General features: G+C 38.1%; 1 protein-coding gene across 1 annotated transcript in view; it reads left to right on the top strand.

Annotated features, from left to right (window-relative positions):
- The window catches only part of LOC137646902 (WD repeat-containing protein 47), a 358,427-nt gene that overhangs the window by 302,323 nt on the left and 43,604 nt on the right, over positions 1–12,500 (top strand). Inside the window, exon 7 of the mRNA XM_068379977.1 lies at positions 6,468–6,637. Within this exon, the coding sequence (XP_068236078.1) occupies positions 6,468–6,637 (170 nt within the window). The remainder of the gene's footprint in view (positions 1–6,467; positions 6,638–12,500) is intronic.

Raw genomic sequence — 12,500 nt, 5'->3', positions numbered from 1 at the left:
GGGGGGGGGGGTAATTTCAAGCATTGTTCAGATAATGATGATAATATTGATAAAATTCGTTGAAGATCATACTCTGGTTCGGTGGTGTCTTGTCTATATTATTATTATTACTACTATCCAAGCTACAACCCTAGTTGGAAAAGCAAGATGCTATAAGCCCAGGGGCTCCAACAGGGAAAAATAGCCCAATGAGGAAAGGAAATAAGGAAATAAATAAATGAAGAGAACAAATTAACAATAAATCATTCTAAAATAAGTAACAACGTCAAAACAGACATCTCAAATATAAACTATTAACAACATTATTCTGTACATCTGCATTGCGCTTGTAGTGTTACGAAATTCATTTTTTATCAAGTGGGAGATATGGACATCCTTTTTTAATGGGAAAAAAAATATTAAGTATATTTACAGGAATTCCGAAATGGCATTCCTTGAGAGTTCTTCCTCGTCATCATCAAAGTATTAGGATCCGGTGTGACGGTCTGAACGATCCCCCGGTCTCAGAATTCTCCTTGATAATCTGCGCATGCGCGAACATCACCGTTTGCCAGTGCATACGAAGTTGATGTTTTATTTCCCTGTAATGTTAGCGTGCGCAGCTCAACATTACCGCTTGTCAGTACATACGAGCTTGATGTTTTATTTTCATGCGAGCGAAGCGAGCTAATGGCGGAAAAGAACCATTATACAATGTCAAGGAGAATTCTGAGACCGGGGGATCGTTCAGACCGTCACTCCGGGCCTAGAACCCGGTTGCCAGTAGCCCGTTCCTGTGCTTTCTTCGTAGGTTTCCAACGACGACCTGCAACTCTTTAGGAATACCCATTTGGAATTCCTGTATAAGTACTTATCTGTATATTCTGCCCATTAAAGAATTTTCACGGATGACATTAATCTCATTATATATAAATTTTCCATTGTAACTGACGGAATACACTTACTACTTTTACGGGTTTATTTCTCGCCCTCCATCAGACACTAAAGGTCTGTTCAGGCGGGCCTTGGTGTGTGAAAAATAATTTCTTTCCCGTTAATATTTTGCTCGGTATCATTATCAGTTATTTCGCTAGCATTTGTATTCAGGCTTAATAGTTTTCAGGTCACTATTATAACACTTTCTAAAAAGATAAGTCTTCAGGTTTTTCTTGTAGTAAGGAAATAACAATGACTGGGAATCTGAACAAATGCCTTATAAGTTTAATGCCACCGAATCAGCTATCATTTTAAACGAGACCCTTTTACCCAAATACAATGATGATGATAGTTATTGCTGCACTTGAGTAAGGACCGGTGTCGTATTATAACGCTTCTTTGCTATGACTTTTTTATATTTGATAATGACTCATCCAACCACCAATTTTATTTTATTAATTAACATTATTTCTTTTTAGCAACGAAGGAACCTGGAACAAAGTAAAAATACAAAAGTTGTAATGCGTGAGTGTAATATATCTGTTAATTTGTCGTATCGCTAAAAATCAGGTCGCTTATTTGTAGACAGAAGTTTATTACTTATGCTAGAAACTCATATAGGCCTACCTGTTTTATCAGGTTACCCGTAATAAAGAGTACGTTCGCTTTTTTGCATTGAATTGTTCAGATACTTGAGAGCGTTAATTGTAAGCTTCAGCAGTACAGTATAGGGAGTTTCACAGCGTCGTTTCAAGTGTCGAGAAAGTGATGGCAGATTGATGGATTCTTGACGCTTTAGCTCACACTTTACCGTATATCTAGGAACTGCTACGAGTTGCCCAGCTACTGTATAATAGTCATCACCAGTTGGAAGTTTACGGTAAGAAACATTTTGGGGCTGTGAAAATTTTTTTTTTTTTATTGCTGAATGTTTACGAGAGAGAGAGAGAGAGAGAGAGAGAGAGAGAGAGAGAGAGAGAGAGAGAGAGAGAGAGACAATACAAGTTTTTTCTATTTGTCATGATCGACTCTTCGCGGTATCACATTTGAAATCTGTTTTTAAATCATGTATAGTCATCACCAGTTGGAAGTTTACGGTAAGAAACATTTTGGGGCTGTGAAAGAAAAAAGTATTTTTATTGCTGAATGTTTACGAGAGAGAGAGAGAGAGAGAGAGAGAGAGAGAGAGAGAGAGAGAGAGAGAGAGAGAGAGACTTAAACAATACAAGTTTTTTCTATGTCATGATCCACTCTTCGCGGTATCACATTTGAAATCTTCTGTTTTTCAATCATGGGGGTTCAAGGACACTTGTTTGGTAATGGCATGAACTTAGCAATAATATCTAGAGTTTGAATAAATAAATGACGACTTTTTTGTACATATCAGTTGATCAAAGTAATTTATATTAATAAGAGCTTTTCTATAAAAACTAAAAACATAAGCCATTAAGACAGTGGCGACATGGTAATGGATTAGTATTTCTGCGTTTTGTCCCTGGAAATGGGAATCCGTCAGTGTTTTAAAAAGCGCCATTTTTAATTTGTGTAGTGTGTTTTAAAGTTGCACATTATGAAAGGAGGAGTTGATGTGCATTGTAATGTGAAGTGAGAGAAGTGAGAATAATTCTTTGCCTCGTTCACTGTAGAGAAAGAGAGAGAGAGAGGGGGAGAGGGAGAAAGCCTTGTCTTAGTGTGTCAGTAATAGTGGTGACTGACGAGTAATGATGTGACTAACGCTTGAGCTCGTTTTCCCTGAACTGAAGTGACTTAATATAAGAAGTTCTAAAGTGAAAAAGCAATTTCAAGTACTCAAGATGGGCACGATGGAGGATCCGGTCTCGGTAAGTCAGTTTAATAAAAGCTTGCTACTTGGTACTGTATAATCTTTTTTTTTTTTTAAATCAATCTGTTGTGAAATGGATTTCTTGGGGCTTCCAAAATTCTCTCTCTCTCTCTCTCTCTCTCTCTCTCTCTCCTCTCTCTCTCTCTCTCTCTCTCCTCTCTCTCTCTCTCTCTCTCTCTCTCTCTCAGAATAACCATTTTATAATGGAATAAAGGTTTTTGACTCTCTCTCTCTCTCTCTCTCTCTCTCTCTCTCTCTCTCTCTCTCTCTCTCTCTCTCTCTCTCTCTCTCTCTCTCTCTCAGACAAATTTTTGCTAGTAAGTTAAATGTTTAGATAACAGCTTTATTTATTATTCTTCACATAGGTGCTTAGTTTTGTTATTTATAAGACCCTATTAATTATTTTAGGGAACTGCATTTTTTATTTTCATGAAATTTCGTTATAAGAATTTCTGTTGCTACCGGGGAAATTGTGTCAAATATATGCCGTACTGTCAGTTAACACCCAAATATTTTCTTTACTTTTCACAAAATATTGTTTTATCCTTCCATAGAAGTTCTACATTAAGCGTATGTCTGGATTTATGATCATGACTACTTAGTTTCTTCAGAAGTCTCCCAACAATCAAGTTTTCTTCAGATTGTTGCGTTGTGTTCACAAAATTTAAAAATAAATTCCCATATAAAATTTCATAAATTTCGTTGAATGTTTCCCATACATATTAGTGTGTTTCTTATGCTTGTTTGGAAAATCTAAGTGTTTAGTTGAGGGAAAACAAAATCCATTAAATGCAATGTTTTAGTATTTATTAACATAGATATTACAACACATAAATGTAGTAACAGTTGTTATCATGAAAGTAAATATAGTTTTAAGATATAATCTAGTGGCGTATAAGTACATTTTGGGCAGTGAAGGAAGGTTTGCTGGTATTAATGATAATTGATTAAGCACAGAGAAAACTTTTCTATTGCATATTAAAAAAAAATATTAGTGAAAAACTTTTCTATTGCATATTAAAAAAAAATATTAGTGAAAAACTTTTCTATTGCATATTAAAAAAAATATTAGTGAAAAACTTTTCTATTGCATATCAAAAAAAATATTAGTGAAAAACTTTTCTATTGCATATTAAAAAGAATATATCAGTGAAGGTGCTTATCTCGTGAGTTGTTTCTTCTCGCTTGAATTTAACTCACAAGTTGCAAATATTGGATAGAAACAGTCAGTCTCTTAAGCTGCTTCAGGTCAGCAGGTAGGTTTTTTTCTCTTTCTTCCAGGAAAGGAAAGATGCCCCAGCTCATTTCTTTGAATTAATGGGCCTTGTATAGATTTTGAAAATGTTCTGCTTTAGATTATTTTAATTCTGCTCTCATATTTCGGAATAGAATAAGAATGCTGTAGAATAGTTATTAATCTTTTTACATACATACATACATACATATACCAAGGCACTTCCCCCAATTTTGGGGGTTAGCCGACATCAACAAATGAAACAAAACAAAAAAGGGGACCTCTACTCTCTACGTTCCTCCCAGCCTAACAAGGGACTCAATCGAGTTCAGCTGGTACTGCTAGGGTGCCACAGCCCACCCTCCCACATTATCCACCACAGATTAATCTTTTTAGTTGATATAATTTTTTTGCAAGAAAATGTAGGGAAAATATTTTGGTCTGGTTTTTATATTTTATCTTGCAATTTTATCCGCATTGGTTCTATGTCTAATTTTCCTTCTCAGCCTGAGACTCAAAATAAGTTCATTTCAGTCTCGTTTTTCTTGTGTCCACTGTTTGAGTTCCTATTTGTTGATGTTTTCATCTATGCCATTTTTGTGGGTTAATGGTCCTTCCAGTTAGTCAAAGTCTTTCCATACCGTGTGTTTTTTTTTTCCCTCCTCTGTTCTAAAATATGCCCAAATTTTCTCATCCATTTACCTGTTTCTAGACCACATCTCTTCGAAATTATTTCATTTGTGGCATGATCATTCTATCACACTTTCGGTTGAATTTTATTATTTTTTATTCTCACTTTTTCAAAATTACATTTTATTTAGTTTTCACCCATAGTGCTATTTATACACAGACATAAAGTCACTCCAGTTGCCTATAGAACAATACTTTTAGTTACCAGTAATCTTTCAGTCTCTGCCTACTTTACCCTTGTTGCTATTCCTCTTTAGTAATGATCTGTCTCATAGAAGGACTTTTCCTCCACGTAATCATGATTTTTCCCCTCTTAGATTTATACCTGTACTGTATCTGAAAGTAGTTACTAGATAGGAAGTGTTTAGATGCGTATTTGGGAAAATAAACTACTTTTTTTCCAAACAATGGAGTAATAGTATTTATTTAATGTTTGCTTTTACTTCTTTGTCTATATACTTCAAAGGTATTTGTTGGCCATTTTTTATTGTCTACTTTTAGATTAGTTAGAAATAAGTAATTGTTCGTGTTATGAAGTTTCATGATGTCCCCTTCTTGAGGTTGGCTCTCCTAAGATAACAAATATGAGATTATTACATGACATTTAACTTTATCAAATTCTCTTGAAAGAGTGAGAGCCATTGATGAATGGTATGAGGCGAAAATACTTCTTCCAAGGAAAAGAAATGTCATCAAGAATTATAAACTGGTAAGGACAGTTGGTGTCAAAGGACTCCGGATTTAAGGATGTTGTAACAGCAGATTTTCAATCTTTGTCTGCAATATATCTATATTCACTATAGTCCATTTCTTTTAGCGATGCATATTTGCACCGACTCGCAGCGGTGCTCTTTTAGCTCGGAAAAGTTTCCGGATCGCTGATTGGTTGGACAAGATAATTTTAACCAATCAGCGATCAGGAAACTTTTCCGAGCTAAAAGGGCACCACCGCGAGTCGGTGCAAATATGCATCGCTAAAAGAAATGGACTATAGTCATCCATTTATCCTTTTCATATTACACATCAACAGCTTTGCTGCGCATTGCTGTAGTGGAAACAAGTAAAGGAACAGTTAATTTCACGTAAAATAGTCTTCTAAGCATTTAAAACAACTAATGGTATTGAAATCCTAAAAAATCCTTGAGCTATGTCAAACAGGAAGAGACCTGTATATTAAAAGAAAAATTATTTCTTGTGTGTACATTATTTTTATGGTAAAGAGGAGAGATTTTATTGACGATCTTTGTTACTGTACAGGCAGGATATGAGTGGTTCGTGAATTCTATTTTTCAGTTATAATGGACCAAGACGAGCCAAGGGGCCCTTTTATACAATGATTTGCGGTGTGGAATCTCCTTTGGCATCCTGTCTGTGATACCATACAAAGGGAATATTGGATGTACCACATATCATGTTTATTAACCCTTTTACCCCCAAAGGACGTACTGGTACATTTCACAAAAGCCATCCCTTTACCCCCATGGACGTACCGGTACGTCCTTGCAAAAAAATGCTATAAAAATTTTTTTCTTCATATTTTTTTGAAAAAATTCAGGCATTTTCCAAGAGAATGAGACCAACGTGACCTCTCTATGACAAAAATTAAGGCTGTTAGAGCAATTTAAAAAAAATATACTGCAAAATGTGCTGGGAAAAAAATAATCCCCTGGGGGTTAAGGGTTGGAAATTTCCAAAGAGCCTGGGGGTAAAAGGGTTAATAATGATAATTACATAGATTTTAGTATCTTGTATTAAATTTAACATTGCGTTCTAACTTGTTTTCAGAGTGGCAACAAAGATAGTGAAGCTAAACCGCGCTTCCTTGCTGTGACTGCATTAGAGGATGTTCAAGCTGTGCGATGTGCCGAGTTCCATCCTTCTGGTCGCTTCTATGCTGTTGGCTCCAACTCGAAAACTCTTCGAATTTGTGCATATCCTAAATTGTCGGATCTTAGGTGAGTGCCCTTAGTACCGGTCTTTAATACTCAAGGCATATTATAACCACGGTCCAGGTATATATAGACCTTGATTATAACAGAACCTCGCTGATACTAAAAATTACAGTACATAATTTAAAGTCATAGTTTTTGTGTTAGTATTGTAAATAGGACTCTGGTTACACATGTTAGTTTCTAGGAATTATTATGTATGACGTCAAACAATATAGATTTATAGGGATATCCTTACTGCAATTGCTTCATATTTTATACATTTCTGATTTTTTGTTCGAATTTACAGTCTACAGGTTTGTCAAATAGTTTAATTTTAGAACTCGGGTATATTATGGTTTCAGTATCGATGCAAAGATATGCTGTTGAGGGTATGTTCATATTTCAAATAGCAATTCATGATTTTTTTCACTGGTATGTAGTTATTGAGCCTTTCAAAGAAATAACAGGAAGAGTTCATTATACTCACCATGAGGATAATGTTACCATAGGGTGTAACTGAAAGGGTTGCATGGTGTGTAAGATGTATTATTTCAGTGAATTTCACCCAATAGTCAATTGTCTACAGTATATGTTTCCAGTGCCAGCTTTTGTTAAGAAGATGTGCAAACAAGAGTTTCTATCTGTATTTGAATAGTCCAGTCATCTGGTGAGACCCCTCATTATCAGATATTGGTACTGTGACAGTACTTGCATTATTGTTTACTTTTCCCCCATGTTTCTTGCTGTGTTCTGAACACAAGTTCAGTCAGCTTTTTACTTTGTGTTTTTATAGTAGATTACAATCTTTGGCTTGGTGTAATTGCACTTGATTGGTTTAGTTGAAATATTTTAAAATATGCCACCATCTCCAGATTATATTTCAGACCCAATTACTGTATATGAAAGGAGCAGAATTCAAGATATTTGGATTTAGGGGTTAGGAATTTAAGGCTTATTCTGAGGATTTTGAGAGTAAACAAGCTTGGAAAGCTTGGATTTGCTACCTTTTATTTGAAAGAAACTCGGAGTATTTATGATTCATGTCGTACGTAGGTCCTTTAGTAGTGGTTGGAGAAATATTAGCGTGAACTAAAGGTGGATTAGCATCCTCCGGAATGTGGAGCTATTAATTTTCTATGGAAAGGAGGGATGATGTTTGTTAAGCACACCCTTTTCTTGTATAAGCTTGATAGAACACTGTGGGACTATTATCCTTACTATTTCATATAGTAAGCATAATCTATGGTGCTTTTCATGTCACTTGTTCTTGCATATGTATCTGACACCTCGCTCTAGCTGTAGGGTGTATATTAATATTAACATCACCCAAATATAGATGAATTATGTAGATGTATTCAGAACCTCTGTAGGATATTTTCTCGGTATCACTTCCTTATGTATAACTTTGTCCCAAATTATTTGTTTCCCCCAAAGAGATGTTTTTAATTTCCAATTTTATCTTATCATTGGAACCGAGTCACCATTGCAATCATCATCTAAATGAAATATCAGCCCCTTCTTCATTATTACGTGGCATTTCTTATTTGGTCAGTCACGAAATTTCATTGTGACCAACTAGCTTCATATCATGCTCATGTTTCATGATGATGTTTCTATGACCCAGTTGCAAACATTCCTTTTATATGGTAATTTCCATTTGCATTAAACACAAAGAAGCAACTTACTGTATAAATTGTTATATACTGAAGTAAAGAATTGTGTTGTTAAGTACCCAAACTATGGTAGTTACTTTATGATAAGGGAAAAACATCACATTTGAGGTGCCATAAAAAATATCCTATTTCAAAGACCAAGGAATGGAACCATGATTCATTTACTGTTCTACTTACAAAGGCACTTATTTTTTATGTTTTATTTCTTTTAGAAAAGACAAATAGATCCTACACATATATAAACCCTCGTCCTGTAATAGATTTGAGTTTTCAGCATTGCTGGAATGCTGGTGTTAAAATTTAATGAGATGTAGTAGTTACGCCCCCTTGCTGGAATAATGAGTAGTCACTTTGTTTTCAGCTGCTGAATAATACACATGTACTACCAGCAACCCTAACTGCCTTTTTATTTTAGATAAATTGGTTTGCAGAGCATTATGTGCAAGGCATATTAAGGAAAAAGTCCGATGTTGCAGTGTTTTCCCATTATCTGTAAACGCTAAGACATTTGTATGTGCAACCTGCTGATAACTACATTCTTCCACCTGTCAGACAGCATATCTGTTTGCTATTTATTCCCTCACGTGCATGGTCTGGAGATGTCAACATAACCATGAGGAAGTTAGCTTTTCATGGACACGGTTGTACTCCATAAGAGAGAGGAGTTTCTGTTGCCACTGAGTGTGAGTGAGAGGGGCAGCGTTCTTCTTTCATCAGTGTCTTCCCGTCTTTTGGAAAAAGCTAAGGACGCATCACCTGGTGGAGTAGTTTCCTCATAGAGTTCCTGTTATTGCTTTCTCCATTGAGGCGTTGTCACCAGTTTGGACAATCCAAGATAAAATTAAAGTTTCTCCTTCTCTGCTTTATCGTACTTGTAGGAGAAAATCATAGAGGTCTTCATCAAAGAAGCCCAGTAAGACCGATTGATAGGAGTTGTGGACACACATGACTCCTGCCATTTCTTTCCCCGTGTGACAGACAGTGGCATACCAAGTATGCACTGATGGTTGGGATTGAAGGGTGATTTTTTCCGATTTCTGGACTGATCTGAAGTTAGTATTCATGAAAGAATCTACACATATCAGGAGTCTACGTGCAAGGTATCCACACCCCGGTTTTGAAACGTACTACCTTCTACGTATACCTGAGATTAATGCGTTCATGCTCAATGTATGGTCTCTTCTGTACTGTCCATCATGCATACTCATGCAATAGATATGTATGCACAATATATTCCCACGCACTTGGTCTCGATGTTTCTGACTCCTACGCATACTTGTGTAAGAACTCTTTCATGAGTACCAGCAATTTCTGCGCACATGGTCTCGACGTTTATAACTTCTGCTCATACTGTATCCATTCATACTGTTTCTAACAATAATGCACTGCATTTCATGAGTGCAGATCTTCCATGTATTTAAATTCTACAAACTCATAATTTAAGCCTATGATCATCCAAGCGCACAATCTTCTACGAGCATGATCATTCATGAGCATAAATGCATGAGCACAATTTCCATGCGCTATTATTATTATTATTATTACTAGCTAAGCTACAACCCTACTTGGAAAAGCAGGATGCTATAAGCCCAGAGGCTCCAACAGGGAAAATAGTCCAGTGAGGAAAGGAATAGAGGAAAATAGAATATTCTAAGAAGAGTAACAAGAGTAACAACATTAAAATAGATATCTCCTATATAAACTATAAGGAGCATTGCATTTGAATGCACTAGGGGCACACGTGTCATATATTCATCATCTTCCGTGTCCACGCTCCGTCAATACTTGAGCTTTGTTGGTGTGACCAGTCACTACGGGATTGGTCTTCTCTCCACCAAGAACGTATTTACTTCACCCAGTCGGTCTCACAAAGGACCGACTGCCTGATCCTTCATCATGAATAGGGTGCTGGTCTTTTCCTTTTACATTCTTTAGAATGTTTTTGAAGCTGTGAATGGTGTCTGATAGATAAGAGTCACATACACATGATTTTTACTGTTTCTCTCCATATAGGAAACGTGGGAAAGACACTTTAGTGCTGAGTACATTCCACTTGTGGAAGGGATCCTAGTATGTTTCCACTTCATTCGCAAGGTAAGTTGGTACATACCGTGAATGTTCTACCCTCAAAGTTTATGTACCAGTAAAGGTACTTGCACACTCGCTCCTTGTGCTCTGTTTCTTATGAAAACAAACATGTGCAGTGCCGGTTGGAATGTAGGACTCCAACCTCTTTACCCATCCTGGGCCATCTCTTTTTGGGGAAAGAGTGTTGCATGCCAAAAGTTGTTCCTGCTGGAACAAACATCAGTACAAACTGCATTTGCACCTGTGATTGGTCTTTTTCCAAATACAGTGCCCTGCATATAAATATATGTATATATATATATATATATATATATATATATATATATATATATATATATATATATATATATATATATATGTATATATATGATAAATTTTGCACATTTTTACGTTATTTTCATATTCAAATAAGCCATATATATTTTTGATACATTAATGTCTGGATTCTCTTAACGACCTCGGGATCAGAGCCCCAGGCGAAATCACACAAAGACAAGAGCTTGGCTCCGGCCGGGAATCGAACCCTGGTCGGCAAGCTTGTATAGACAGTGACTAAGCCACTTGGCCACGAAGAAGGGTTCGATTCCCGGCCGGAGCCAAGCTCTTGTCTTTGTGTGATTTCGCCTGGGGCTCTGATCCCGAGGTCGTTAAGAGAATCCAGACATTAATGTATCAAAAATATATATGGCTTATTTGAATATATATATATATATATATATATATATATATATATATATATATATATATATATATATATATATATATATATATATAACATTTATAATATATATCTTAAGATAGGCAAAGGCTAGGAGAAGGAAAACTCCAAAATCAAACCAAACAAGACCCCAACGGCGGAGCTTCCCAGCGCCGGCGGAAGAGGGCAATGCTTGTCGGGCAGGCAACAAGGCGGGCCTAGACATAACAAGAACCCGGCAGCTCGATGCAACCAACATCGGAGAAGCCGCCTGTCTCATATGTCTTGAGCCGCAGTGAAAACAGTGTGGGCCAAGTGTGTGTGCGTGGCCGTTGCAAAGCCACGACCACCCAAAACAATATACCCAGCTACTGGCATTCTGTCGTTTCCTCCACCCTTCTTCATCTCTTTCTCACCATCATCATCACCACCACCACCAAGTCCTGAGGCGACAGCACCGTGGGTGAAGGGGGCAGGCCTGGATAGCTGGAAGCACTTAGCCCACGACTGCACTCAGGCGGCGAGTCAAAGATTCAGTCGCTCTCTGGTGACGGTGCCGTGACACCAGAGTTCGGCAGCTGGACCCGTGACTGTGCTGGCCTATTGAGGACACCGCAGCTCACCCCACATGGGGAGGCCCTTAGAAAAGGTGGGGTAAACATCGGACACGGCAAACCCGTCTGGTCAGCTCACCGCGGCTGGCGGACATCCTACCAATATTAACCTTAGGTGCGTGGAACATCCGCACCCTCCAAGACGTGACGAACACCAACCGCCCGGAACGACGTACAGCCCTCGTCTGCAAGGAGCTAACCCGCTTCAATGTTGATGTGGCGGCTCTTAGCGAGACCAGACTACCCGAAGAGTGCAACATCAGGGAAGCTGGAACAGGCTACACCATCTTCTGGAAAGGCAAGGCCCTAGAGGAGCCTCACATCCACGGTGTCGGCTTCGCCATCCGTTCCCAGCTAGTGCAGCAGCACAACCTCGCTCCCAAGGCCATCAGTGAGCGCCTGATGACTGTCCGCATCCCCATCACGTGGTACAGACACCTCACCCTGATCTCTGTCTATGCCCCGACTATGACCTCAACCGATGATGACAAAGCTGCCTTCTACACCCAGCTCGACCGCACCATCCAGGCAGTGCCCGCCAATGACAAGCTCGTTGTGCTTGGCGACTTTAATGCCCGAGTAGGCAAAGACCATCGCCTGTGGGAGGGAATCATCGGCCGCCATGGCATTGGAAATTGCAACGCCAATGGGCAACTCCTACTGGGTCTGTGTGCAGAACACCAACTTGTGGTAACCAACACCATCTTCCAGTTACCAAAACGACAAAAGACCACATGGAGACACCCACGGTCTAAACACTGGCACACCCTGGACTACATCCTGACCAGAGCCAGAGACCGAGGAGACGTCCGCAT

Source organism: Palaemon carinicauda, chromosome 1 (assembly GCF_036898095.1).
Source record: "Palaemon carinicauda isolate YSFRI2023 chromosome 1, ASM3689809v2, whole genome shotgun sequence".
NCBI classification, from domain to species: domain Eukaryota; kingdom Metazoa; phylum Arthropoda; class Malacostraca; order Decapoda; family Palaemonidae; genus Palaemon; species Palaemon carinicauda.
Note: the sequence above shows the minus strand (reverse complement) of the source record. Positions and strands in the feature narration are given on the sequence as shown.